Source organism: Amblyomma maculatum, chromosome 10 (assembly GCF_055883805.1).
Source record: "Amblyomma maculatum isolate TAMU_Amacu chromosome 10, ASM5588380v1, whole genome shotgun sequence".
Lineage (NCBI taxonomy): Eukaryota > Metazoa > Arthropoda > Arachnida > Ixodida > Ixodidae > Amblyomma > Amblyomma maculatum.
In genome coordinates, this window is record NC_139353.1 from 158,145,192 (window position 1) to 158,170,785 (window position 25,594).

Sequence of the window (25,594 nt, forward strand, 5' to 3'; positions counted from 1 at the left end):
ATGGAGGCTGCAACCTATGTGAGGGCGACCTTCTCAGACCTTCTCGGATGGTCTGACCCTTCCCAGCGAATCCCCACCGTTCCCAGTCCTTCATCACCCACCCTTCTGGGGAGGAGTAGGAGGCAGCACTGCTCAGCTGCCATGATGTGCGGTCCCAGAGCACCTTGGTAGCCAGTGCGCGAGCGGCGTTAGTTACCACTTGGGCTCTGGAATAGGAGCTTCATCTAATTTGTGAGGACCTGGGCTAATAAGGCCTACGCCGAAACAGTTCCCTGCCGAAAACTAATAAATGTTGGTCACCACCACCACCGGTGGAGGCAGCACAACTCGCGCTGGTACGTCCTTCGGCGTACCCGATTTCGCCGTCGATTTCCCGAGGCCGAAGCACTCGAAGAGCTGGCTTCTTTTTTAAAGCGCCCTCAACAATCAGTTGCGTGGTACAAATGAATTAATGGAGCTTTAGGTTGTTAGAAAAAAATGGCCTTTTTTTCAGTAACACCCAGGAAAAGGAGCACGCAATCAGCCTAACCAAGACAAAACATCTGCCGGCAAATCCCAACTTCCCATGTTCTGTGCGAGCTGCGACCACACAATCCCGCCAATATAGCGGGCCTCATACGCCCACCTGATGCTGTATCACCCGCAGCTAAATGTTGAACCTCTGCAAAAACAGCATGCAGCTCTGGGTTACTTCTTGCTTGCTCTAACCGTGGAAATAAACCATCAGAACTGGCGCAGAAATTTTGAAATATCATTTTTAAATAACCATCGTCTGTACATATGCCAGGTATGAACTCTTCGGTAGCCTCTATATAGTTCATTGATTTAGTGATAATGCGAGGCAGAAGAAGCGGCGCGCAGCGCAGTGGTTGTTTTTTAAGTTTGCTGCTGACCATTGACATAGGTGGGAACTGCACAGCGTATGGCCTGCGTTCAGAGCAATGTTTGCAATACCTCCATGAGCTCAGATAGCTCAGGTGCTATCCGCTCACTCCCCCCCCCCCCCCTCCCCCACCCTCCATCTTTTATCGCAGATAATATAAAAATGCTCGTTTCTTTGCAGTTTCAGAGCACCAGCTTTAACCCAGCAGTTTCGTACGCAGGTGTACGCCGCAGAGGTGTGTAGTTAGCACCTAGAGTGACGACTCTGTGTTAAGGTAAAAGCTCAAAATCTCGTAATTCTTATTCTAAATTGAAACTCCAACTATGACGAGCTATGCGAGTGCGCGCAGTCGTAAAATGTTTTATGCAGTACGCTTTAAATCACTTAGCGACGTTATGACTTTGGGCCAAAAACTACCCAGGACCAAATTCAAATTTCATCATGCACTATCATCAAAGTGTCCATGGTGTGCGCAAAAATATCTTCAGTCTCAAGGACACAGCTGTCCGTAAATCTATAGGCAGAATAAAAGTGAACAAGAAGAGCTTGGGATGAAGCAGAGCACTAACCCGTAATCGGATTTCATCCTTCATTATGCTGATTTTTGTAGTACTCAGTATAGAACATATAGTAAGGTTTGTTGATACTCATTGCATATAAACCAGTCCAAATATAATACAGTACTATCCGTAACGGTGCAGAACTATGGAGCAGCGTTTGGCCGGTTCATTTGGAACAAATAATTACGTAGACAACAATTACACATATCCGCATGGACCAGGTCTATCCTCACAAGTGTAGTACAGTGCACGATTAGACACTAGACAAATATGTCAGGGAGAGAATATCTTGGCGGTGCTGTAAGACAAAAGCAACACAGAGTGCTAGAAAATATTGTCATGCACGGCGTACCAAATAACATTTAGCTGCTTTCATCTCTAGTGCAAAATGAACTGATTTGCGCGTGTACAATGGTAATATAAATGAAAATATTTTACATTTCAAGAGCCGCTCTGTGTAATTCTAACCTTGCACTGTAACAACACTTTGGTGGACGTCACAAAAACACTGTATCATTAGGCCTAATTCCATAAAGAAACTGTCGCCCCTTCGAGAGGCGTCTTTAGGTCAGATGGTAAGAGAGAGTTCAGTGATCCTTGCTGTAAATATAAAAGTTCAAAGATAATTGTCCCAATACATGAGAAACCTTAGCGTCGAAAAGCAACTCTACAGCCACAGACAACGAGGCACACTGACTTAAGAAACCCGCACACAACCAAAGACGACGAAGAAGCCAAGTATCTCAGCCGAAGAAGGTGCACTTCTGATCCGGGTTCATGTTGGATCCGAGGGGACACCCGAAGGTTCTGGCGAAGGGCGCAAAGTTTGCCATCGCCTTGTTGCAGTCACCGCCGTAGAGGTTGTCGGCACTCGTCTTCGCGCAACTTGGAAGGCACGCGGTGATGAAGAACACCTTCTCCTCGGTTAGCTCCTGCGATGCAAGAGGTCCAAAAATGCTTCAAAAATGGCAACCGCCGCCATCACGTGTACTGACTCCACAAAGGGAAAGTTATTCAAAGCAAGCAATAATCACAGAACGCTCTGCTTTCTTTATTAAGCGAAATCTTACAAACCTCGTTCGTTCGAAAATCTGTCCGGGCCTTTATCATCGTTGTAGTAGTAGTAGTAGTGATAGTAGTAGTGGTAGTGATAGTAGTAGTGATAGCAGGCACTACGTGTCGGAAATAATTGGGGCTGCATAAAAATTATCGTATCATGGTAATTTGTGGTTCTAGTGATTGACGACTAATTGGTGTGTGACGGGCGATAATGAGGGAATTAAATTGTTGTAATTAATTCAGAAATGAAAACAATTATAAACTCGAAGAAACGGGATTTGAAGATGTCAAAATATGCTCATTCAAAAACGAATGCTTGATGATACTAAATAAGAAAAATGAGTTATTTATCATTAAATAGTTGGGATAAGTGAAAAAAATAAACACGTATAAAGCTGTCAAATAACAATAGGTTGGGAAGCCAATGATTCCCGTTACTAAATCTCAGTATATAAAAATAAAAAAATAACAACAACAAAAGCAAGAAATTTAGGGCGACGTGCTTAAGCTTCGCCTCAACAGAAGACGGGAATCTTCTTTAAACCGACCTTTATTGCGCGATTTTTTCTTTTTTAATTCATGTGATTTTAAATTCATCATCCTCAACATCATCATCAGCAACCTGCTATAGCCACTACAGGGCGAAGGCCTCTCCCATATTTCTCCAATTAAACCGGTTTTGCGCTAGCTGCGCCCACTTGACGCCTGCGAACTTCTTAACCTCATCCGCCCACCTAACTTTCTGCCGCCCCCTGCTACGCTTTCCTTCCCTTGAAATCCAAATTGTTACCCTAAGCGACCATCGGTTACCCTCTCTTCGCACTACATGTCCTGCCCATGCCCATTTCTTCTTGATTTTTATTAGAATGTCAGCAACGTGAGTTATTTCTCTGACCAACTCTACACGCTTCCTATCTCTTAATGTTATCACGACCATTTTTCGTTCCATAGCCTTCTGGGTTGTCCTCTACTTAAGTAGAACCATCTTGGTTAGCCTCCACGCTTCAGCCCCATAGGTGAGTACAAGTAAGATGCAACTGTTGTATAACTTGCTCTTGAGCGATACCGGCAAGCTGCTAGTCATAATCTGCGAGTGCTTGCCAAATGCGCTCGATCCCAATCTTATTCTTCTTGTTATATCCTTTTCATGGTCCGGATCTGCGGTTACTACCTGTCCTAAGAAGACATATTCGCCTACTACTTCCAGTACTTCGCTACTTAATCTAAACTGCTGTTTCTTCCCTCAGCTGTTGAACATTACTTTGCCTTCTACACATTGATTTTCAAGCCTACCTTTCTACTTTTCCTGTCTAGGTCATCAATCATTATTTGCAGTTAATCTCCCTAGTTGCTTAGCAAGGCAATGTCATTAGCAAATCAAAGATTACTGAGGTATTCTCCATCTACCCTTATCCCTAACTGCTCCCATTCCAAGTCTCTGAATACTTCCTCTAAGCAAGCTGTGAATAGTACTGGATATATTGTTTCTCCTTGCGTAACACCTTTCTTTATGGGAATTTTGTTACTTTCTTTATGCAGAAGTATGGTTGCTATGCAGCCACTATATATATATTCCAGCACTTTCACGTATGGCTCGTCTACCTCCTGATTTCGCAATGCCTGCATCACCGCTGAGGTTTCAACTCAGTCAAATCCTTTTTCGTAATCAATGATTGCTATGTATAAGGGCTGGTTATATTCCGAGCATTTTTCTATCACCTGAGTGATGGTATGATATGATCGATAGTAGAGTACCATTTCGGAAAACCGGCTTCATCCTTTGCATGGTTGCAGTCTAAGGTTGTCCTGATTTTATTAGCGATTATCTTAGTAAATATATATATAATCTCTCTACGGAAATTCCTTATATGCTCCAGATATGGAACATATGCTGCCAGATACAAATACATAAGGCAGCAAATAAGATCTTATCTGAGGAAATCAAATCCAAAATCAGGCCAGATAAGGTCATATATGTGCAAAATGTTGTCCTGATATGGCTCAGATTTGGCCATATTATGCAACATATAATCCATATCTGAACGAGTAGCGGGACCTTATATGGCTTGATCAGGGACATATATGGTATCCTCGCGACTTATGTGGCCTAATAAAGGGCATATATGGCGTCGTCATGAACTTAATAGACAGACCAGGGCCATATGCCTGGCGTCAACTGGACTTTATATAGCCTCATCGGGGCCTTAATTATGTAGGCGCCATAGTGCTTATATATTAGCAATATATAACCTTCGTCTACCTCCTGAAAATATCCAGCGCTGGCATCATGTGGCCGAGCTTCAATTTTTCTACACTCAGCATGGCCTGCATGTTTCGTTAATTGTATCCAATTTAGAAAATAGCTACGACTGCTAATATTTCAAGTATTCTGTAGATTTCGCTGCACTATAATTATTATACCATGTGTTCCTTAATACAGGAGGGCACTGGGTTATAGCCATGCTCCTCTTTCCGCCTGCTAACTTGCATTTTCATTTAAAATGCGGTGGCAGTCCGGTGCACAAAAGCATGGTCGATTATGTTGAGCGATTCAAAATATCAATAAAATTTTGGCAGTTCAGTATTCGGCCCCCTCCGCTCTGTTTAGACGGTGACTCAACTTCAGACACAGCTGGTGGTTGCTGCGTCGAGGACCGCACTGGCTAGACAGTGACTCCTCCTCTCCCGCGTTCCCCTCTTCCCTCTCAGACAGCGGCGGTCCCTGCGTGGACTCGCATTTCATCTCTCCTCCTAGCTGCCACGCTCTACCGCGTAGGCCGCGAGCTCTCCGTTTTGTGCGTGTTTGCTTCTTTCCCCTCCCCCTTTCAACTCTGTGCGCCTCAGCACTTGGTGTCTCGTTCCTTTTCGGTGGCATACTTCGGAGTTCGGTTCGGCTGGCGGGCGTGCTGCATGTTGTGTATGGTGGTGTGTGTGTGCCAGCGCCTGTTCGGTATTAGCTGTGTGCATGTAACAAAAATGCGACAGCAAACCTACAAGAGCTTCAGTCTGATCGTCGACACAGAGGAAAATACTGTGTTCCACTGCGGCTGGAAGCTGCCTTGGCAGCAAACCTGATGGTCGATTGATCTTTTCGGGGCTTCTGCTCTGGGTGGCCCCGGCCAAATCTGCCCCATTGTGTAGAAACTGCAGGCGGATCGCACCCTTATTGTGCTGCCTCATCTTCACGCCCGATCACCAAAACCGTGAGCGAGAGACATCTTGTCGGAAACTAGCACTTGCCAGCCTCAGGATATTGTTCACTTTATTATTTTGATACAAAATTAATTTTGTAATAAGTAAATTGGATGGTAATTGCCAGTATGTGATATTTTTCCGTACATTTCGTTGCTAATTTGTCTTTCGCTCCAGCAATTTTGACAAATTTCAGTGGGTGGATAGGGTCCTTCGTTGTTTATTATTATTATTATTATTATTATTATTATTATTATTATTATTATTATTATTATTATTATTATTATTATTTGCACTACCTAAGTAGCTTCATGCTTGATTTCTTTTAGGGGCAGAGCTGTCGCTGTCATGACAAGTGCCATCGGATATGCTTTTTTCTTTGCTTTCTCTCTTAATACCAAAAGCAACCACGAGTTAGGCGCGTTCGCTCATTTTGCACTGCAGTCTCTGCTTAAGGTAACACCACTACTTCCTGGCAGCCTGTATGCACTTTGCAAAGGTTTAGGTATTATCAGCAGTTCCAGCAGTGTGTGTTTTATCGCCCTACGGTTTAACGGTACCTTTTCCGGGTATCGACAAACCTTTATATTCCCTTTCAATAGTCTAGTTCGATTAATAGCCGCTCTCTATTTTCTTTAGCTTCGCAAGTAAACCAGCTCAAACTAAAAGTATTCACTGGTTAAAGCTCTGTGTGTAAAAGAGTAGAATAAAAATGTAATATCTAATTTAATATGTTAATGTCTTTCACTTTAGCTTCTCGTGTAGACAGGTAGGTCCATTATTCTGTTCAGATACCTCATTAGTTTGTTATAGTATCGCGCGTGAATGAGTAGAACCTCTATATTTACTAACGGATGAGCATGCCGTTGACCCTCAGTATACCCATGTAATTCAGGCCCGTCTTTGAGCGATTCCATATAGATCAGGAGAAAAGACAGCCTGTGCGTTAAAAGTTTAATACAGATCCGGATAATATACAACTGTATTCTGAATTTCATACGCTTTTAAATGCAGTTTTTGGTGCGGTGCGTTTACGACGAGGACAAAAGGAGACACAGACACGGATGAGAAGGCGTCGAGGAGATCCATTCCAATTTGTGTAAAGGGCGGTACCGGATTCAGTAGCCCAGCTGGTCAGGTCGCTTACACTCACGGCACGTTTTCACGTATTTGGGAACGTCGGCAGGGAGTCGCGGCCAGTATTACTTCTCCTGGATTAGATGCAACGTGCGCACACACCCGAGATGTCCTGCTGTTGGCTTATCGTGCAACGTATTAAGAATGTCATGCTTTTAGGCACAAGAAGCAGCAGCGGGAACAATGTTCTTCACGAGCACGTTATTGCTTAAGGCGAGCGACAACTGACGCCTATGTCTTTCGGCTTGGTATTTCAACTCATGGTCGGATCACTGCAGTTGTGCGACACTTCTCGCCTTGTAGTGCTTACCGGTCGCAAAAAGTCTCATCTTCACCGTCTTTCGGTGGAGCGTAGACGTGAGCGCGGGATAAGCAGTCTGCGTCGAAATACTTGTGGCCCGACTTATAGGCTGCAATCGCGTCTAATTCCTGAAGACGTAGACTGCATTAGGCAAGGCGGCGGAGGGGTTTTTCAAATTTGCCAGCCAGCGGAGCGTGTGGTGTTCGCTTACCATCTTGAAAGTTCGAACATGTGTCTGCCACCGATGTCACGGTAAATGCGCTGCACCGATAATGTCTAACCAACATGCCCAAGTGTCTACTTTGTCTTTTAAATGCAGGTTCTAAGTGGACCTTGTTACATTTACCACTATTGTTGTTCGCTAATACACTGATAACTGCAGACCAGAAGAACCAGGCTCATTCCCGCAAAGGATATGCGACAACTGTCTATATTTGCGCGAACTGCCTTTGGCGACAAGGAGCATGAACTACAATGAGTACATAATCGATCCGTGCGCTGCAATCACGGTGATAAGGCCGCATGCCGGCGGACGTCTGAAAATAACAAATAAGGATTTCAACGATCCATGGCGTTACTCCGCCTTAACAAGGCATCGCCCCGATGCCTACAAAATAAGCACAAAAGGGCAACCAAAACACGATAAATTTAAAGTAACCAGGGCTTTTAGCGTATATAATAAAACTTTACGCGCACAACAGGGACGATTTATGGGCGCGCCCGGCGTTGTTACGATGTGGTGGTGCCGTCGGAGATGATCTCGCAGTCAAGCTTGCTGATTCCTCGGAGACTGTATGGACCGAAGTACCCAAGCAACAGCTTTTCACTCAGCCCGAGGTGGCGAAACGGCGTCGAAAGTGAAACTTCGTCTCCCGGCCTGTATATACCGTTTGTCGGAAAGTCGAAAGTTGTATCGTCGGGCGACGGTGCGTTGCCGGGTTTTATTGCGCAGCCGGGCGGGTCGTCGGACTTGGTCTGCAAGCTGAATGTAGGCGGTGACGTCCAGGTTCTCTCGTGGTTTACGTGCGGTAGCATTGCGTTGAGCGTAGTCGTGGGATCCCTGCCATACACAGGCTGAACAGGGTCGACTTGGTTGTCTTCCGGACGGTAGTATAAGCGAAAATGACCTAGTACAGAATGGTGTCCCATGTCTTGTGTTTGGCGTCGACTTACATCACAATAATGTCTGCAGTTGTTTTGTTGAGGCCATTTTTCTGAGGATAGTACGCAGTTATTCGTCGATGGCTTGTATGATTGTATTCAAAGATGGCTTGTCATTTCTGCTGTCAACGCCGTTCCCTTGTCCGTGATGAGAATTGTTGGGGCGCCGTGTCGGAAGATAGTACGTTCGACAAATATTTAGCGACTTCTGCAGCGGTAACATTGTGCAGTGCTTTTACTTCAGCGTAACGAGTAGGGTGGTCGTTGGCAACGATGATTCCCTTCCTACCTATAGATGAAGGCGGTAAGAGGCCAACGAGATTCATCCCAATTTCTTTAAAGGGCGCTACCGGGTCCAGTAGCCCACCTGGTCAGGTCGGCGGAGTCCTGCGTCGCTTACACTCACGGCACGTTTTCACGTTGTTGGTAACGTCGGCAGGAAGTCGCGGCCAGTATTACTTTTGAATTCGATGCAACGTGCGCACAAGCCCGAGATGTCCTGCTGTTGGCTCATCGTGCAACGTATTAAGAATTCCCTGCCTTATGCTTTTAGGCACAAGAAGCAGCAGCGCGGTATTTTTGGGAGCAATGCTCTTCTCCACGAGGACATCATTGCTTAAGGCGAGCGATCACAAGTGATGCCTATGTCTTTCGGCTTCGTCTTTAAACTCATACTCGGATCAGTGCAGTTGTGTGAATGTTCTGGCCTACCGGCTCTAAGAAACGCTCGCCTTCACCGTCTCTATATGGAGCGTCGTCGGGAGCGCGGGGTAAGCAGTCTGCGCCAGAATACTTGCGGCCCGACATATAAACGGCAGTCGTGTCCAATTCTTGAAGACGTAGGCGGCATCAGGAAAGGCGGCCGGAGGGTTCTTTCAAATTCGCCAGCCAGCAGAGCGCGTGGTGTTGGCTTACCATCTTGAATGTTCCACCGTATAAGTGATTACGGGGCATGGAAGTGGCCCAGATAATCGAGAGGCACTCCTTCTCGGTCGTCGAGTAATTAGCTTTAATTTTTCGAAGGACCTATTAGCTTGAACGATTACTTTCTCATGCCCGACACTCTTTTAAACGAGAACGGCGCCGATATTAGCTGCGAGCGGTAGCCAGGACCACGTTTTAGAAGTTATTTGCATATCATGGGCTCCACGTAGAGCTTTAAAATTTCAGTTTAATACTCACGATAACCACCTCTATGAGTTGCTTGCACCCGGGTTTCACCCCGAGCAGCATTTTAAGGGGTGGGGGGCTTTAAATGACACGTTAGCCTTTTTTAAGCTGCGTCAACGGTTTGGCGATGAGCGAAACGTTTCTGACAAGTCGTCGAGAGTAACAGCACAGCACAAGGAGTCTGCTCATAGCTTTCTTGGCGGCAGGTGGGGAAAACGGCGTTCACAGCTGTTTTCTCTGGGTCTGGACGAACCCTGTCCTTGCTAATGATGTGACCTTGGAACTGCAGTTCCTCGTAGGCGAAGTGGCATATTTCTGGTTTCAACGTTAGCCCCGACGACTTGATTGCGTCAAGCACAGTCCAAAACGTTTTCAGGTGGTCTTGAAAATTCGAAAAGAATACAGCGATGTCGTATAGTATACCATGAATGCGCCACTTCAAGCCAGCAAGTACAATGTCCATTACTCGTTGGAACGTGGCTCGTGTGGAGCAAAGGCCGGAGGGCATTACCTTCAACTGGAAAGGGCCGCCTCGAGTGATGAATGCTGTCTTCTCGCAGTCTCTTTTGTCGACCTCAATTTTCCACTACCTGCTCTTCAAGTCCATAGAAAAGAAAAGTTTAGCATTTCAGACACCGTCTAGAGCGAGGAAGCGGGTAGACATCATGTTTGTTTCATTGTTTGAGCAGCTGTGATCGACTCAAAAGCGAAGTGCGCCCTCTTCAGCAAAACGATTGGTGCTACCCTGGGGCTTTTCGTTGGCACGTGAACATGAGGCACTTTCTCAACTTTATCGCGTATGACCTGGCGTTCTCGCGGCGATACACGGTAGAAAATTTGACGAAGCGGACCAGCGGGTTCGTCCGTTATGAAGCGGGGCTTTGCCAACAAAGCTTGCTACGCCGCCAACGCTGAAAGTACTCGCTGTAGCTTTCAAGAGTGCGAATCTCGTCTTGCCTCTCTCAGGGTAGTGATGCGTTGACGCCAAGCGTGGGTTGCTTGGCTCGGGTGGGTGCATCGTCTTCAGGTTGTCTGTAGAGGGCGAAGGCAACTCAGGTATATGCTAGCTTGTCGAGGAAAGCGATCTTTGTGCCCTTGTTTAGATGGCGGTATTCGTCTCTGAAGGTTATTACCAGCACCTGAGTTTTTAGACTCCAGAAGTTGGCAATGCCTCTTCCGATGTCGAGACCTCGTTCCAAAACCGACTGGGTTTTTTCTTCGACGACGCCACCGGCGGTTTTTCTCTTGGTTACCCACGCAGACTACGACTCTTGATCTGGGTGACATGGTCAATTCTCCGTCGAGAAGGTTTAGGGCGACGTGTTTCACCGAAGTCGTCGTAGAAGGTATGTCTTTGAACATCGAGAACTTCATCAACCTGGTTCGGAGGTTGATGATCGCCCTATGTTCATTACAAAGTCCGGGCCCAAAATCACGTCGCGCTAACATTGCTCCATAACTACGAAGCTCGTGCTTACTATTGCAATGCATCGCTTCTATGTTGTATTGAGGTATTGTCTGCTGTGCGAATCAGCGGGAAATCGCAATGGATCGTTACGTTCCTGAATTCTTGATTGGAGGAATGCCTCGGCTCTTTCAAATCGGACAAAACTTGGAAAAGCCGCCAAAGCTCCGCTTTGAGTGTCTCCCAATACAAATACAAATACCTTTATTTCAACATCACGGATGTTGAAATTTTTCAATGAAGTCATAATTTTTATACCAGATTCAGGTATGTCCTTGAAGAGCAAACTAGACTTGGCTGAGTTTCGCAGCGTCAATGTTCCCGCCATTCAAATCTGCAACGCGTTCGAAGAGGTTCATCTGGTCTTTCGCGTCTTCAGTGAGCAGTCCTTGGAACATGAGGTGCTCCCGGAGCTGGAAGAAGATATTTAGTACTGCAGGCTGGAACACTGTCAATGTTGACGCCCTCTGGGGTGGTACGGCGCCCGGCAGTACACCGTGTTCGAGTTGGAGCACCTGAATTTGGCTCCTGGTTGGGTAGCCCCAGAGCTGGTCCCCCAGGCGGCAGAAAAAGAAATGTGGTCTTGGCTTGAAGCGGTAAACCAGAACACGAAGGGCAGCACCTCCACCAGATGTCACGTGGGAGTAACGAGTCTGTTAACAACAAATGAAGAGCCTGGGAGTGCACTAAAGAATCGCTTTGTTGGGATGACTTGCGCCCGCATAAGAACTAAGCGATTCAACGTCGGCGATAAAAGCATACATGCTCGCTGGTCGTCGAACAGAGAATGCCTGTTTCGAGCGTCAGCGTGCAATATAAAGGCGGCGATGAATGATCGAGATAAAACCGCCAAAGGGTGACTAGCATACCCTGGAACATTGCAGAAACATGAGCGTGGCTTCAATCTGTCGATATACACCTGGAAGCATATTCTGTAAATAAGGAGTCGATAAAGCCGCGTCTCGTGACGCGGATCTTAAAAAAGAAAGAGTACATAATCGATCCGTCACAATGATAAGGCCGCATGCCGGCGGCTGTCGGGAAAGAATGCAGGTTTGAATCAATGGAGGCAACATATGAAGGGAAGACAAAGAACATTCAGCGGAGCGGTATCTCAATTGCCGTCGCTTGTGTTCATCTATCGCGTTGAAACTGTGACCTGAGGCTGTTAATACAACCCTGCTGTGCCTGAAGTCCTGGCAGCGTTATCCGTCGGACGAAGTCAATAAATCCTCTTTTCAATACCTCATGGCGCCTAAAGGCGCCAATCAAAGCAGACGTCCTAATTTGAAACGTTTCCACACAACTGCAGTCATATGTCTATTCTGAACTCCGTTTTTTCCATAATAATGTGCGGCTGTCTTTCCAGCGTGCAGTGGAAAATAATTTTCCACTACAGTTTGGTATTTTGCAAGGTCTTATCTATCCTTTTCAAAGCGGGGTCACATTTTTATTATAATGCGACATTTCTTTGCCATGGGTGGCTTGATCAGGATCAGTAGATGGGAGGTGTGGACAGATCGTGTACTCATTAATGACTACGCATTCTGAGCAGATTTAACATTCAATAAATTTGGAGTATGACCGACTCGATGGTGGCCTCTAAAGTTCGATGGCCACGCCCCAAATTTGGCCCCATGGAACTCCAAACTTTGACGCGGTCAGAATTGGTCCAAAATTTACATCTAACTGAAATGGACAACTGCCCTTAAAGTGGCGGAATTGGAGTGGACAACCCAAAAAGTTTGCCGCGTGGAAAGCTTCATTTGCCCTCTTAAGCATATGTCCTAATCGATGCCTACTGTATTTCTAGTATGCCGAATACCGTTTGTAGAAGAACCCGATTGCACTTATATGTAGCACATAAGCAGCCACTACTAAAAGCATTGCTCATCTTTTTGCTAATGATAAAACATTAAATTCTTCAGGCATAGATAAGAGATTCAACAATTTTTAAAGATGCTCGCACCAATTCCAGCCGAATCCTATGTCTATTCTTTCAGTTTTCACTTTCCTCTGGATAGCTACCAGCTCTTTGGAATATTGCCAAGGTTATTTCAATGCACAAAAATGGATCTAGGCACACATCTGCTCATTATTATTTAATTTAATTTTCCTATATATGCTGTAAAAAACTGTAATACGGCCCCTCAAATATTTACCGTAATTTCGAGTCAAATACCGTATTCTTTCCCCTTCATGGATCACTGCCTTGTCGTGGCGGAGGGGCTTGCTAAACTCGATGATGTCGTGAGCTCTGCTGTGTAGGGCCACCCAAGATAAACAGGTCACGGCAGAGCGTTCTGACAAAATGCGATTCACTGGAGAAGGTAATGGCAACCCACTCCAGTATTTCCTGCCAATAAAACCCTATGGCCAGTCACAATACCATTAATGATATGGCGGCGGAAGATGAGCCCCCCAGGTTCGAAGGCGTCCCACATGTTACTGGGGATGAACAAAGGGCGATTCCTAGTAGCTCCAGGACGAATGAAGCGGCTGGGCTAAAGCCAAAAGGACGCTCAGTTGTGGATGTGTCGGGAAGCGACCGGAAAGTCCGATGTTGCAAGGAGATATATCACATAGCAACATGGAGTATAAGATCTATGACGCACGGTAAACTGGATGTCGTCAAGCGAGAAACGGACAGATTGAACATTGATATCTTGGGTATCAGCGAGCTCAAGTGGACCGGAATGGGAAAATTTAATTCCGGCGACCATTATGTATTTTATTGTGGGCACGAAGCCAAGAGAAGGAATGGGGTCGCTTTCAAAGTAAACAGAAGAATGGGCAAAGCATTGCTAGGGTACAACCCCAAAAACGACCGAATGATTTAACTTCGGATCCAAGGTCACCCTTTCAACATAACAGTTATCCAAGGCTGATCACTTCTCATAAACATATTCATACTGCGACACCGAAGTGCCAACTGTTCCTTGTTTTCTTTTTGTATGTTTATTTCTTGCTTTTAGTTTGTATATTATTTTACACTTTTTTGGTACCCCGTGTATTTTCCCCCTTTCTTTTGTGTTCTCTGCTACTACCCTCCAACCTGTACGTACGCCCCCCCCTTATGTAATGCCTTCGGGCCTTTAAGGGACAAATAAATGAAATGAAATGAAATGCACCGACCACTACAGCTGAAGAAGCTGACGTTGAGAGATTTTATGCGGACCTACAATGCCTTTTAGATCGCACGCCATCATCAGACGTCATTTTTCTCATAGGAGACTGGAATGCTAAGGTCGGGAGTGAAGAAATATCCGGAATTATAGGCAAGTTTGGTCTTGGCGAGCCAAATGAAGCTGGGCATAGGCTAGTAGAGTTTTGTCAAGAAAACAACCTGACCATAGCGAATACTCATCTTCAGCAGCACAAGAGGCGCCTGTACACATGGACTTCACCGGACGGTCTCTACAGGAATCAGATCGATTATATTCTTTGCCGGCAGAGATGGAGAAGCGTTATACAAGCAGTAAAAACAAGGCTTGGGGCCGATTGTGGCACCGATCATCAGCTTCTTGTTGCCAAAATTAAGCTTCGATTGAGGAAAACTCAGAAAACTAGAAGGCCTTTCATGTATGATCTGGATTAAATTCCATTAGAATATGCTGTAGAAGTGAGGATCGATTTCAAGAATTAGATCTAGAAGACAGAGAGCCCGAAGAGATGTGGACTGATGTTCGTGATATAATACAAGACGTTGCTACTAAGGTAGTTTCAAAGCAAACGAAATGCAAGAAGGCGACCTGGTTATCTGAAGAGGCTTTGCAAATAGCTGTGGAAAGGAGGATGGCAAAAGTTATGGGGGAAAGAGAAAGATACAAGGTTCTCAATGCGGATTTTCAGAAAATAGCAATGAGAGATAAGAATGCCTTCCTTAACATACAGTGCCAAGCAGTTGAGGACAACAGCGAATTAAGGAACACAAGAGCTCTGTATAAGACAAGCAAAGATATCAAAGGGAGCTTCTGTGCTAAGCTGGGCGTGATAAAGGACAAACGAGGCAAGGACCTCACTGAAGCCTCAGAGATAAAGAAGACGTGGCAGGAATACACAGAAGAACTGTACAAGAAGGACCAGAATGAGCAAACCCAACATAAGACGGTTGTGATTACTGACCTCGAGCCGGGCATCCTGAAGAGTGAAGTTGAATCTGTCTTAGCGAGCCTTGCTAAGAACAAAGCTAGCGGAATTGATGGCATTCCAGCTGAATTGCTTCAAAACCTCAACCATGACGCTGTTAACATTCTGCATACATTATGTCAGAAGATTTGGACAACCCTGCAGTGGTCACAGGATTGGAGGAGGTCAGTTTATATCCCCATTCCAAAGAAAGGCAGTGCCAAAGATTGTTCCAACTACCGCACGATCGCGCTATTTTCGCATGCCAGCAGGTGATGTTGAAAATCCTCCAAGGTAAGCTGCAGCAGTATGTGGATCGGGAGCTTCCGGACGAGCAAGCTGGGTTTCGCTAGGGCAGAGGAACTAGAGACCAAATTGCTAACCTTTGCTGGATCATGGAAAAAGCAAGAGAGTTCCAGAAACCCATCTACTGCTGCTTTATTGATTATGCGAAAGCGTTTGACTGCGTAGATCACAGCAGATTGTGGCAAGCTCTCCAAGAGAAGGGAGTACCAATTCCCCTCATCTGTCTCCTCAGGAACCTGTATGAAGGGAAAGAGGCAACAGTCAGAACTGAGCATGGTCTTACTTATTGGTTTCCGATCGAGAAAGGAGTGAGGCAAGGCTGCATACTGTCGCCCTGCCTATTTAACCTATATGCAGAGTGCATCATGAGGAAGGCCGGTCTGGACGAGTCTTCAGCTGGAGTGAAGATTGCTGGAAAACGTATCAACAACCTTAGATATGCGGATGATACCACTTTAATGGCAGAAAGTAAAGTGGAACTCAAGAGGCTTCTGATGCGCGTACAAGAAGACAGTGAGAAGTTTGGGCTTAAACTGAACATTAAAACGACAAAGAGCATGGCATCTTGCCCTATCAAGTCCTGGAGCATCAATGGAACAAGAAGTGGAAGCTGTGACAGATTTTCTGTTCTTGGGCTCCAAGATTACCTCGGAAGGAGACTGTAGCCATGAAATTAGGAGACGCCTGCTTCTTGGAAATAGAGCAATGGTTAGCCTTGACCGCCTAGTAAAGAGCAGCGACATTAGTCTGCCAACCAAGATCCGTATAACTCGTGCCATGTTCTTTGGAGTTGTGATGTATGGATGCGAGAGTTGGACTGTGAAGAAGGCAGACCGCCGAAGAATTGAAACATTTAAATTGTGCTGGCGGAGACTCGTGAGAGTTCCTTGGACTGCCAGAAGATCAAATTAGTCGATATTGTCGACCAAAAACCCTGACTGCTCATTGGAGGGTCAAATTCTAAAGTTAAAGCTCAGCTACTTTGGTCATCTGATGAGAAGAGAGGAGTCGCTGGAGAAAGATTTGATGTTGGGAAAGGTTGAGGGTCGCCGGAGAAGGGGTAAGCAGTGAACGCGATGGTTAGATGGCATCCTCGACGCAGTGCAGATGAAGTTATGTGATGTTAGGAAGATAGTGAGAGACCGGAAAGCGTGGCGTGACATGGTCCATAGGGTCATAAAGAGTCGGACACGACTGAACGACTGAACTGACCGTATTCTTTGCAGAAAATAAGTTTAAACGCAATATTGACGTTAACCTCCAAACGTATTGCATCTTCATATTTGAAAAGCATTTCATCTTGTAGCTCATGTCGCTTGACCTCTAAACGCTCTGCTCTCAGGTTAGATTCACTCACGTTATCATGGCCCCGCAACGTCTTGTTCACTGTTGTTAACAACGCTGCCTCATAGATTACTTATATCACAAATGACGTAACTCAAAGTTTATTCTTGACCATTTTATTTAACTTTATATATCAATGATGTCCATAGTAACACATCACTGAGCATCAGAGTTTTCGCGGATGACTGAATTTTGTATCATCCGCTTTTACTTCAGATGACCAATCGTTCTTCAAAGGGAAATTGACAAGCGCAATGGTGTGACAAGTGGCAGATGATTTTAAATGCATCTAAGTTTTAAATAATTTCATTCAGCCACAAGCGGCCTAATATTAGCTTCCATTAACAGCTTTAAAAAATAGGCCGTGCCTTAATGTACAAATACATTGGCGTCCGCCTAGCAACAAGCCTGAACTGGCCTAGCCACATCACAGCCGTCTGCACTGTTTTGTAAACGCTGCGAGTTTCGTGTCGTAATGTACGTAGTTAATATTTTAACATCCTCAAATTGACCTACATAAGATTTGAATGTCTCCATTTCTAGTTTGCGCCATCTGTTTGGAGCCCGCTTTACCCTCACCTACCTAATATGACTGAAGTCATTTAGAATCGTGCCGCAAACTTCATAACCAAGCTTATGATCGCAGAGCAAGCATAACCCAGAAAATAAACAAGGCATGTCCTTGAATCTTTACATATCCGCCACAGTCTGTTTACATCATAGATGTGTACAGCACCGCCCTGCGTCCCCTTCCACACAGTGCTCCTTCACAACATTCCGGCTATTACACCATCAAAAACGTTTTACATGCGTCAGTGGTGCTACTTCGGGTACTCAATTCATCGGCACAGTCTGTGGCCATATCACTTTAGCGTAATCTTCCTGACTGAAGAGAAGTTTATTAGAACTCCAAAAACTGAGGATACATGCTCATATACGCACTATATACTATACACTCTGTCTAACACTATATCAAGGAATATCTTTTCAATAGCTAACCGCAACACATTTTAGACAACTTTTTCCACCAGTACTCACCTTGTTCCTAGTGACTACGGCTTACGGCTTGTTTTAACAGTCAAGTTGATGTTGTTTGGGCAATGTGCATTTTTCACTCACGTTTCTCCGCTTTATTTTACAGCATATTTCTTAGGTTGCATTTGATGGCTACTTTTTTCGTTCTTGCGCTGTATTTTTGTATATTAAGTTTCGATGACATTGCCTTGCTAAGCAACTCGGGGGATGAACTGCAAATAATGATTGGTTACCTAGAAAGGAAAAGTAGAAAGGTAGGCTTGAAAAACAATATGCAGAAGACTAAGGTAATGTTCTGCAGCCTCGGGAAGGAACAGCAGTTTACATCAGGTAGCGAAGTACTGGAAGTATTAGGCGAATATGTCTACTTTGGACAGGTAGTAACCGCAGATCCGAACCATATGAAAAGGAAATAACAAGAATAAGATTGGGATGGAGCACGTTCGGCAAGCACTCGCAGATTATGACTAGCAGCTTACCGGTATCGCTAAAGAGGAAAGTATATAACAGTTGCATTTTACCTGTACTCACCTATGGGGCTGAAACGTGGAGGCTAACCAGGAGACTTCTACTTAAGTTGAGGACAACACAGAGGGCTTTGGAACGAAAAATGGTAGGGGTAACATTAAGAGATAAGAGGCGTGCGGAGTGGGTCAGAGAAATAACTCAAGTTACCGACATTCTAATGGAAATTAAGAAGAAACAATGGGCATGGGCAGGACATATAGTACGAAGAGAGGATAACCGATGGTCGCTGAGGGTAACAAGCTGGATTCCAAGGGAAGGGAAGCATAGCAGGGGGCGGCAGAAAGTTAGGTGGGCGGATGAGATTAAGAAGTTCGCAGGGGTCAAGTGGATGCAGCTAGCACAGAACCGGGTCAAGTGTAGAAATATGGGAGAGGCCTTCGCCCTGCAGTGGGTATAGTCAGGCTGATGATGACGATGATGAAGTTTCGATTTTACGAACTATATTTTTAGATTCTTGTTGAGCAGTTAATTTATCGTTCTGCTTCTGCGCTTCGTTGGTTCTAATTTTCATGCTTAATTCTAGTCTGCATAGCTTTACAGTTGCTACCTCCCTCAATCTATGCTCTGGAATAGGGCCTATATAGTATTTTGAATAAATAAACAAATTCAGCAGTAACCTTGAAACGTGAATGATTGAACACAAATATTTCACCTCGTCATGAGTATGACAAATATCGATTTCCAACCTTATTTGAGCAAGGCAACATTTACAGTTATGTTTGCCACTTTTGGAAATTAGATCTCCTTTGACTTTCAAAATTGTACTTCATCTGAATTTGACCAGTATCGGCGTGTAAAATAATTTGTGTATGGACGACGCAAAGGTGTATTTCAGATATAGGTGGGTCACTACAAAAATTTGGTTTCTTGACCACAAAGATTTCACTGCTTCCAAATTTCACCGCTACATAGGGCAACTAAACAATTTTACTAAGCAACAAAACGCAGAACTCAGAAGAGAACAAGGGATGGAACTATCAACCTTTCACAATTATCCACGTTAGTGGAGAACTGTGCCTCTGTACTAATTTCTTTAACCCTGAACCCTGAAGCTAGCCTCCTCTATATTGATTTCTCGAATTGGACCTGCACCCCAAAGCGCCACTATATATATCCCAGAAACGACCAACGATGAATTCATACTGGCATGCGCATAAAATATCATACAACCAGTTACACCCATCATGCGTGCCAAGTTCTGAGGCCACGTACGTCTGACAGCTGGGAGTCGTTTTCGTGGAGTTCTCGCTGAAATGCAGCGAAGGCCACCTCTAGCGCCGGTACTTCGGGGAAGATGCTGGCATTCCTTCGCGGCAGGCAGCCAAGAACCCGCCCTTTGTAAACGGGCTTCACAGCCTCTGTCAGCCAAGAGGTGACGATGTTCCCGCTTGGGTCCACCTGAGGCGATGAGAAGTGAAATTTGTAACATAACGTCCTTCACAGCTCTTGCCAGACCGATGGCATGGATGAAAACGTTAGGCGGTTGTGTTGTGTTTTTTCAATACTCTTAATTCATGCACATTTCACTACTGCAACATTCAGACCCAGCAGGCAGCACCTTAACGAAGGACCGCAGCAGGGCACCTTATTGCAATTGAACAAACACTTCTAAGTTAAGTCTAGTCATTATAGCTTCATAGAGTAATCGACTTGAATGCCACATTCTTCATGACCACACACACACACACACACACACACACACACACACACACACACACACACACACACACACACACACACACACACACACACACACACACACACATATATATATATATATTTATTTATTTGAAAATACCTTACAGGCCCATTAGGCATTATGTAAGGGGGACATAAAATCTATACAGTGCAATATATACATAAAATGTAAGGAAACAGGCAAAAAATACAAAGGTAATATATGAACAAACAAAATAGTACGACGCGGAAATTATAATATCATTAAGAAAAAGGAATACGCGACACAGATTAAAGCACAATGGTACACACACAGATTAAGCACAATAAAAAGCAAGCGGCACACAGTGCCCCGAATGGCGCTTAAAAAAAATGGTAACAGAAAAGAAAAACGGAAAGGGTACATAGGCAAACACAAGTAAATAAAACCGATCGAGACATCTAACAGCTGCAACAAATTTAATAAAAATGTATATATAAGACAAATAAGGCGAAATGAAGGCTCAGTGATATAATGTGATGAGTTGGCGATGGAACGCTTCTAGATTAGTAAGAGAAGCGATAATGTCTGGCAGGTTATTCCATAATCTGATGGCTCGTGGAAGTGCTGATGAGTTGAAGGCTAATGTGTTACCATATATTCTTGTAAAACTGAGGTGATTGTGCAATCGTTTGGACGTGCGGGATGGAACATCGAGGTGAAGCGGACAGGATCGATTAGGGTATACATACTTGTGAAATAGTGTTAGGAGGGCGATGTCGCGATGTGTACCTAAGGATTCTAACGAAAGGTTACTTTTAATCACAGTGACACTTGAATGGTAGTTATAGTTTCGAGATATGAATCGTGCTGCCCTATTTTCGATCAACACAGAACAGCTATCAACACAGAACTTGTAATATTTTTCTATAATACATTTCTACCGTACATCAACAGCCGCTGTGTTGAAGAAAACTGGGTACTCTTTAGAGATAAGGTTTCATCTCTGGTTGGCCAGTTTGTTCCTGTAATCAAAATAACCAAAGATAAATCCAATCCTTGGTTTACCAGGAGGCTTAAGCAACTGCGAAATAAGAAAAAGCGGGTATATATATATATATATATATATATATATATATATATATATATATATATATATATATATATATATATATATATATATATATATATATATATATATATATATATATATATATATATATATATATACCAATTTTTAGGCGCCTTATCTTTTTGCAGAGCGACTAAATAAGGTACTTCGGTATGCGTAACTATTACCTTGCAGCCTATTTTGTCGACCCCCGCCGGGGTGGCGCAGTGGTTACGGTGCTCGACTACTGTTCCCGAGGACGCGGGATCGAATCCAGGCCTCGGCGGCAGCTTTTCGATGGAGGCGAAAAGCAAGGCGCCCGTGTGCTGTGCGATGTCAGTGCACGTTAAAGAACCCCAGGTGGTCGAAATTTCCGGAGTCCTCCACTACGGCGTCTCTCATAGCCTCAGTTGCTTTGGGACGTTAAACCCCACAAACCAAACCATCAATCTCGCAACCTGAATCGGTTATGCCAGTGAGAGGTTCTTTTTTCACTGTTGAAAGGCCAGACAGGGTCCGTCTATTACCGAACCCGGTATAGAGAACTTAGGAATATATTTTTGCCTGAAGTCGTTTTCCAAAGTATGAAAGAAGGGCAGACTTGTGACCGTACGGAAGCTCCTTCGACAAGTTTAAACGCCCGCTTTGAAGGATCCATTGAAAACACATCCAAAAGGAACGGCCACATTGGCCTTTATTTTCGTAAGGCGCGTTTACATGTTCAACCTAGCCTTCTTCAGGCTTATTTGCAGTGCAACATAGTCTTAATAAGATATAGTCATTAGCGCAACACAAATATAATTCGTGTGTTACCGTATTTACTCCATTCTAAGAGCCTCTTTTTTCATGGTCGCGTTCTACAAAGTGAGGGGGGGGGGGTGCTTAAAATCGAAACTAAAATAACCCACCCACCCTTTTTTTTGCACTCCGATACCTTAACGACACCTGTACGAGAAATAAACATTTATTTCGCAAACAAACTTGTCAAACATCGCGACTGCAGTACAATGAAAGCTCAAGCAGTGGCAGCCCTCTTCAAACTCACATTGTCTTCCGTTACGAATGCCAAACGATTGACATCAAACAAAGCAACCCGGGCTCACGGTGCGTGCGAAACCTGCCCACGTCCAGCGAACGGCCGCCGATTCCAGCTCAACGGGACAACACGCTGACAGAGTAATCGGGTCGCTTTAGGTCGACTTTTCGCGTCCACCGCCGCCAACTGCTGTGCAGTGTTGCAACGCTGCAACAAAAGTGCACATCGCGTCTCGGACACCACAATACCTCAGGTCTCCAACAGCTGCGTCTCTACTGAGTGAGCAAGAGCACGAGAGCACCGAACGTAGAGCTAAAGCTTTGGCTGCAGGCTGTTTTTGTGGCTGTAGGAAGAAGGAAAGAAAATGCACGGCTAGTACACTGTAGCACGGCCCTGCTACTGGCTCTGTAGATGAGCCACTTCCGCTGCCCCCGTGCGGACCGATCAGAGAAAGTAGAGATAAAAGAAAAACGAAGAGGGGAGAAAGACGCGCGCAGCAACAATGGCCATCGTCCACCACCACCAGCGGTGGCGGGTGCAATGACGGCTTACAACAGATGAAAAAAAATTATCGACGATTACGTTACTTCCTAATGCGAAATTTGAGCGCAGCAAATAAGCTGTTTCACCTTTTCGATAGATTGAGGCAAAGAAATCGAGCAACACATGTAGGCGCTATCACAGAATTTTTTTTTATCTTTCCCCCGTATTCCTTTAACAAAGACTCCACTAACAGTTCTTGATAGTCATGAAGGAAGCTTTGTGGTCGGAGAAATAGACTGATATATGTTCGACTTGGTACACCAATGCTTGATTCTCAAAGACGAGATCTATACAAGTGCCTCGCGAGGTTGTCACAGCCATGGGACGCGTTACGAGCGAGAGGAACGGGATGTTCTCCCGAAAAGTGTGAAGAAATTCCTGTTTGTCTTTATGTCAACATTGAAGTCCCCCCCTACTAACATCGGTGTCGGCTCGGGCGGTGCACAAACGGGATGTTCTCCCGCATAAGTGTGAAGAAATTCCTGTTTGTCTTTATGTCAACATTAAAGTCCCCCACTACTAACATCGGTGTCGGCTCGGGCGGTGCACATATACAGATCCGCCGCCACCGATCTGGCTCCCTGATTGCCACCGCACAGGGGTTGCATTGGAGGAGGAGGGAAGAAAGGAATTAAGTTCGAGCCAGCGCTTTGACAACCGGAGACTCGCAGGAAGAGGGGGGAGGGGGCGGCGTGTACACCCAGCGGCAAACGATGGGGGCAGAAGCACGCGCAGCAAGCAGACAACGCGATAAAGGGAGTAGGGAAGAGATAGCAGCGACTGACTGATGCTGCTGACGCCGATAGTGAAACCCTAGCTGCGGAGTTGGTTTCAGGGACAACGCCGCCGATGCCGACGCAAACAATATGATACCCTCGCTTCCGCAGCGCCAAGAACCAGGTCTAGCCGTGGGAAGGTGGTCACGTATTCGTCAACGTGCCGGGGCCTACGTGAAATAACCGGCGCGTCGGCAACTGAAGAGCACCCTATCCGCCACACAGGAACAAGGGGGGAGGGGGGACCCTCCCCTCCTCTTTCTGCATGATGGCGACGGTGTTCTATGCAGTCACGTTATCTTGACTCTCTAGCGGAGTCAGCGGCATCCAGCGGTATCAGTCGGTCGCTGCTAGCGCTGGGGGGATGAAAGGGGGGCGGAGCTGGTTACGAGGCCGACGCCGACGCGAAACCCAGGAACGACGCACAGAGTTACAGCGCCTTTCCCTTCCTGTGAACCAATTTAACGCCAAAGAGCTGCGCTCTAAAAAATCGGTAGCTGGCTAGCCCCCGCCGCACGCGGCGTTGACCTACCAGATGGGGCTGGGACTGGTAGGTCACCGCCGCTTGCCGCGGGGGCTTGCCTGCCACCGACGTTTTATCTGTTGTAGGTGTAGGCCATCATTGCACCCGTCACCGCTTCGGTGGTGGACGGCGGCTGTTGCGGAGTGCGTCTTTCTCTCCCTCTCCCTTTTCTTTCTCTATTTTCTCTTCTGTCTACACGAGCCCCGCCGGGGTGGTGCAGTGGTAAGACGCCCGACTACTGTGCCGGAGTACCCGGGTTCGAACCCGACCTCGGCGGCTGCGTTTCGATGGAGGCGAAACGAAGAGGCGTCCGTGTGCTGTGCGATGTCAGCGCACGTTAAAGATCCCCAGGTGGTCGAAATTACTCCGTAGCCCTCCACTACAGCTCCTCTTTCTCTCTTTCCACTTTCACTCCCACCTTCCTTCCTTCCCTTACGGCGCAGTTGCGGTGTTCACAGAAAACAAGTGAGACAGTTACCGTGCCTTTCCCTTCCTATAAATAAATCAGTTTTTTTTTCTCTTCTGTCTACACGACCCGCCGGGGTGGCACAGTGGTAAGACGCCCGACTACTGTCCGGAATTCCCGGGTTCGAACCCGACCTCGGCGGCTGCGTTTCGATGGAGGCGAAACGAAGTGGCGTCCGTGTGGTGTGAGATGTCAGCGCACGTTAAAGATCCCCAGGTGGTCGAAATTACTCCGTAGCCCTCCACTACGGCTCCTCTTTCTCTCTTCCCACTTTAACTCCCACCTTCCTCCCTTCCCTCACGGTGCGGTTCAGGTGTCCACAGAAAACGAGTGAGACAGTTACAGCGCCTTTCCCTTCCAGTGAACCAATTATTATTATTTGTCTACACGAGGCAGCGGAGGTGGCTCAGCTACAGAGCCAGTAGCAGGCCCGTGCATTTTTTCCTTCTTCCTACTGCCTCAACAATAACAACAACGTTGACCTACCATCCCAGCCCCGTAGGGCCAGGAACTGCCACCCTTCACCACCTCCCCGGCTGCAGGCGATGGAATCCTACATAATCAGCATTCCGGGCCGCCGTGGTGGCGCAGTGGTTACGGCGCTCGACTAGTACTGTTCCAAGGATGCGGGATCGAATCCCGGCCTCGGCGTCCGCTTTTCAGTAGCGGTGAAAAGCATGGCGCCGTCTACTGTGCGATGTCAGTGCACGTTAAAGAAACCCAGGTGTCGAAATTTCCGAAGTCCTCCACTACGGCGTCTCTCATAGCCTCAGTCGCTTTGGGGCGGTAAACCCACAAACCAAGGCATAATCAGTGGTCGATTAAACGCATCAAAGGTTACCAGCGTACAGGGCAGAATCCACTTCATTAACCTGCGCATTGAACCCGCCGAGGTCGGGTTCCGCTGGAGCGGAGGACTCCTATACCGGCCAATGGGTTCGGGTGAAGCCGACGGCAGCCATCTTGCGGGGGGCAAGAAACAGCCTGCCAAGCTCTTCGCAGCACTGTTCGCCGACATTAATAGCGGTTTTTAATTGTTTAACGGGTTTTCAAGCTCTAATGCAACACTGAGGCGAGCCATATAGGTGATCACAGGATCGATTTTAAACACCTGCGCTTTTTTAAAGCTGAGATATCCGAGTAGTGGGGAGGTTTTTTTTTTTTCATTTTATCGGCACCAATCTTGGCACCAATATGCGCTGTTCAGCTGCTG

At 45.9% G+C, this 25,594-nt stretch overlaps 1 protein-coding gene across 1 annotated transcript in view; it reads right to left on the reverse strand.

Annotated features, from left to right (window-relative positions):
• Positions 1–1,053: 1,053 nt before the first annotated feature.
• Positions 1,054–25,594, reverse strand: part of LOC146177767 (endothelin-converting enzyme 1-like) — a 44,155-nt gene continuing 19,614 nt past the window's right edge. The window contains exons 2-3 of the mRNA XM_084581634.1: positions 19,482–19,667; positions 1,054–2,375 (exon numbers count right to left, since the gene is read on the reverse strand). Of these exons, the coding sequence (XP_084437760.1) occupies positions 2,187–2,375; positions 19,482–19,667 (375 nt within the window). The 3' untranslated portion in view covers positions 1,054–2,186. The remainder of the gene's footprint in view (positions 2,376–19,481; positions 19,668–25,594) is intronic.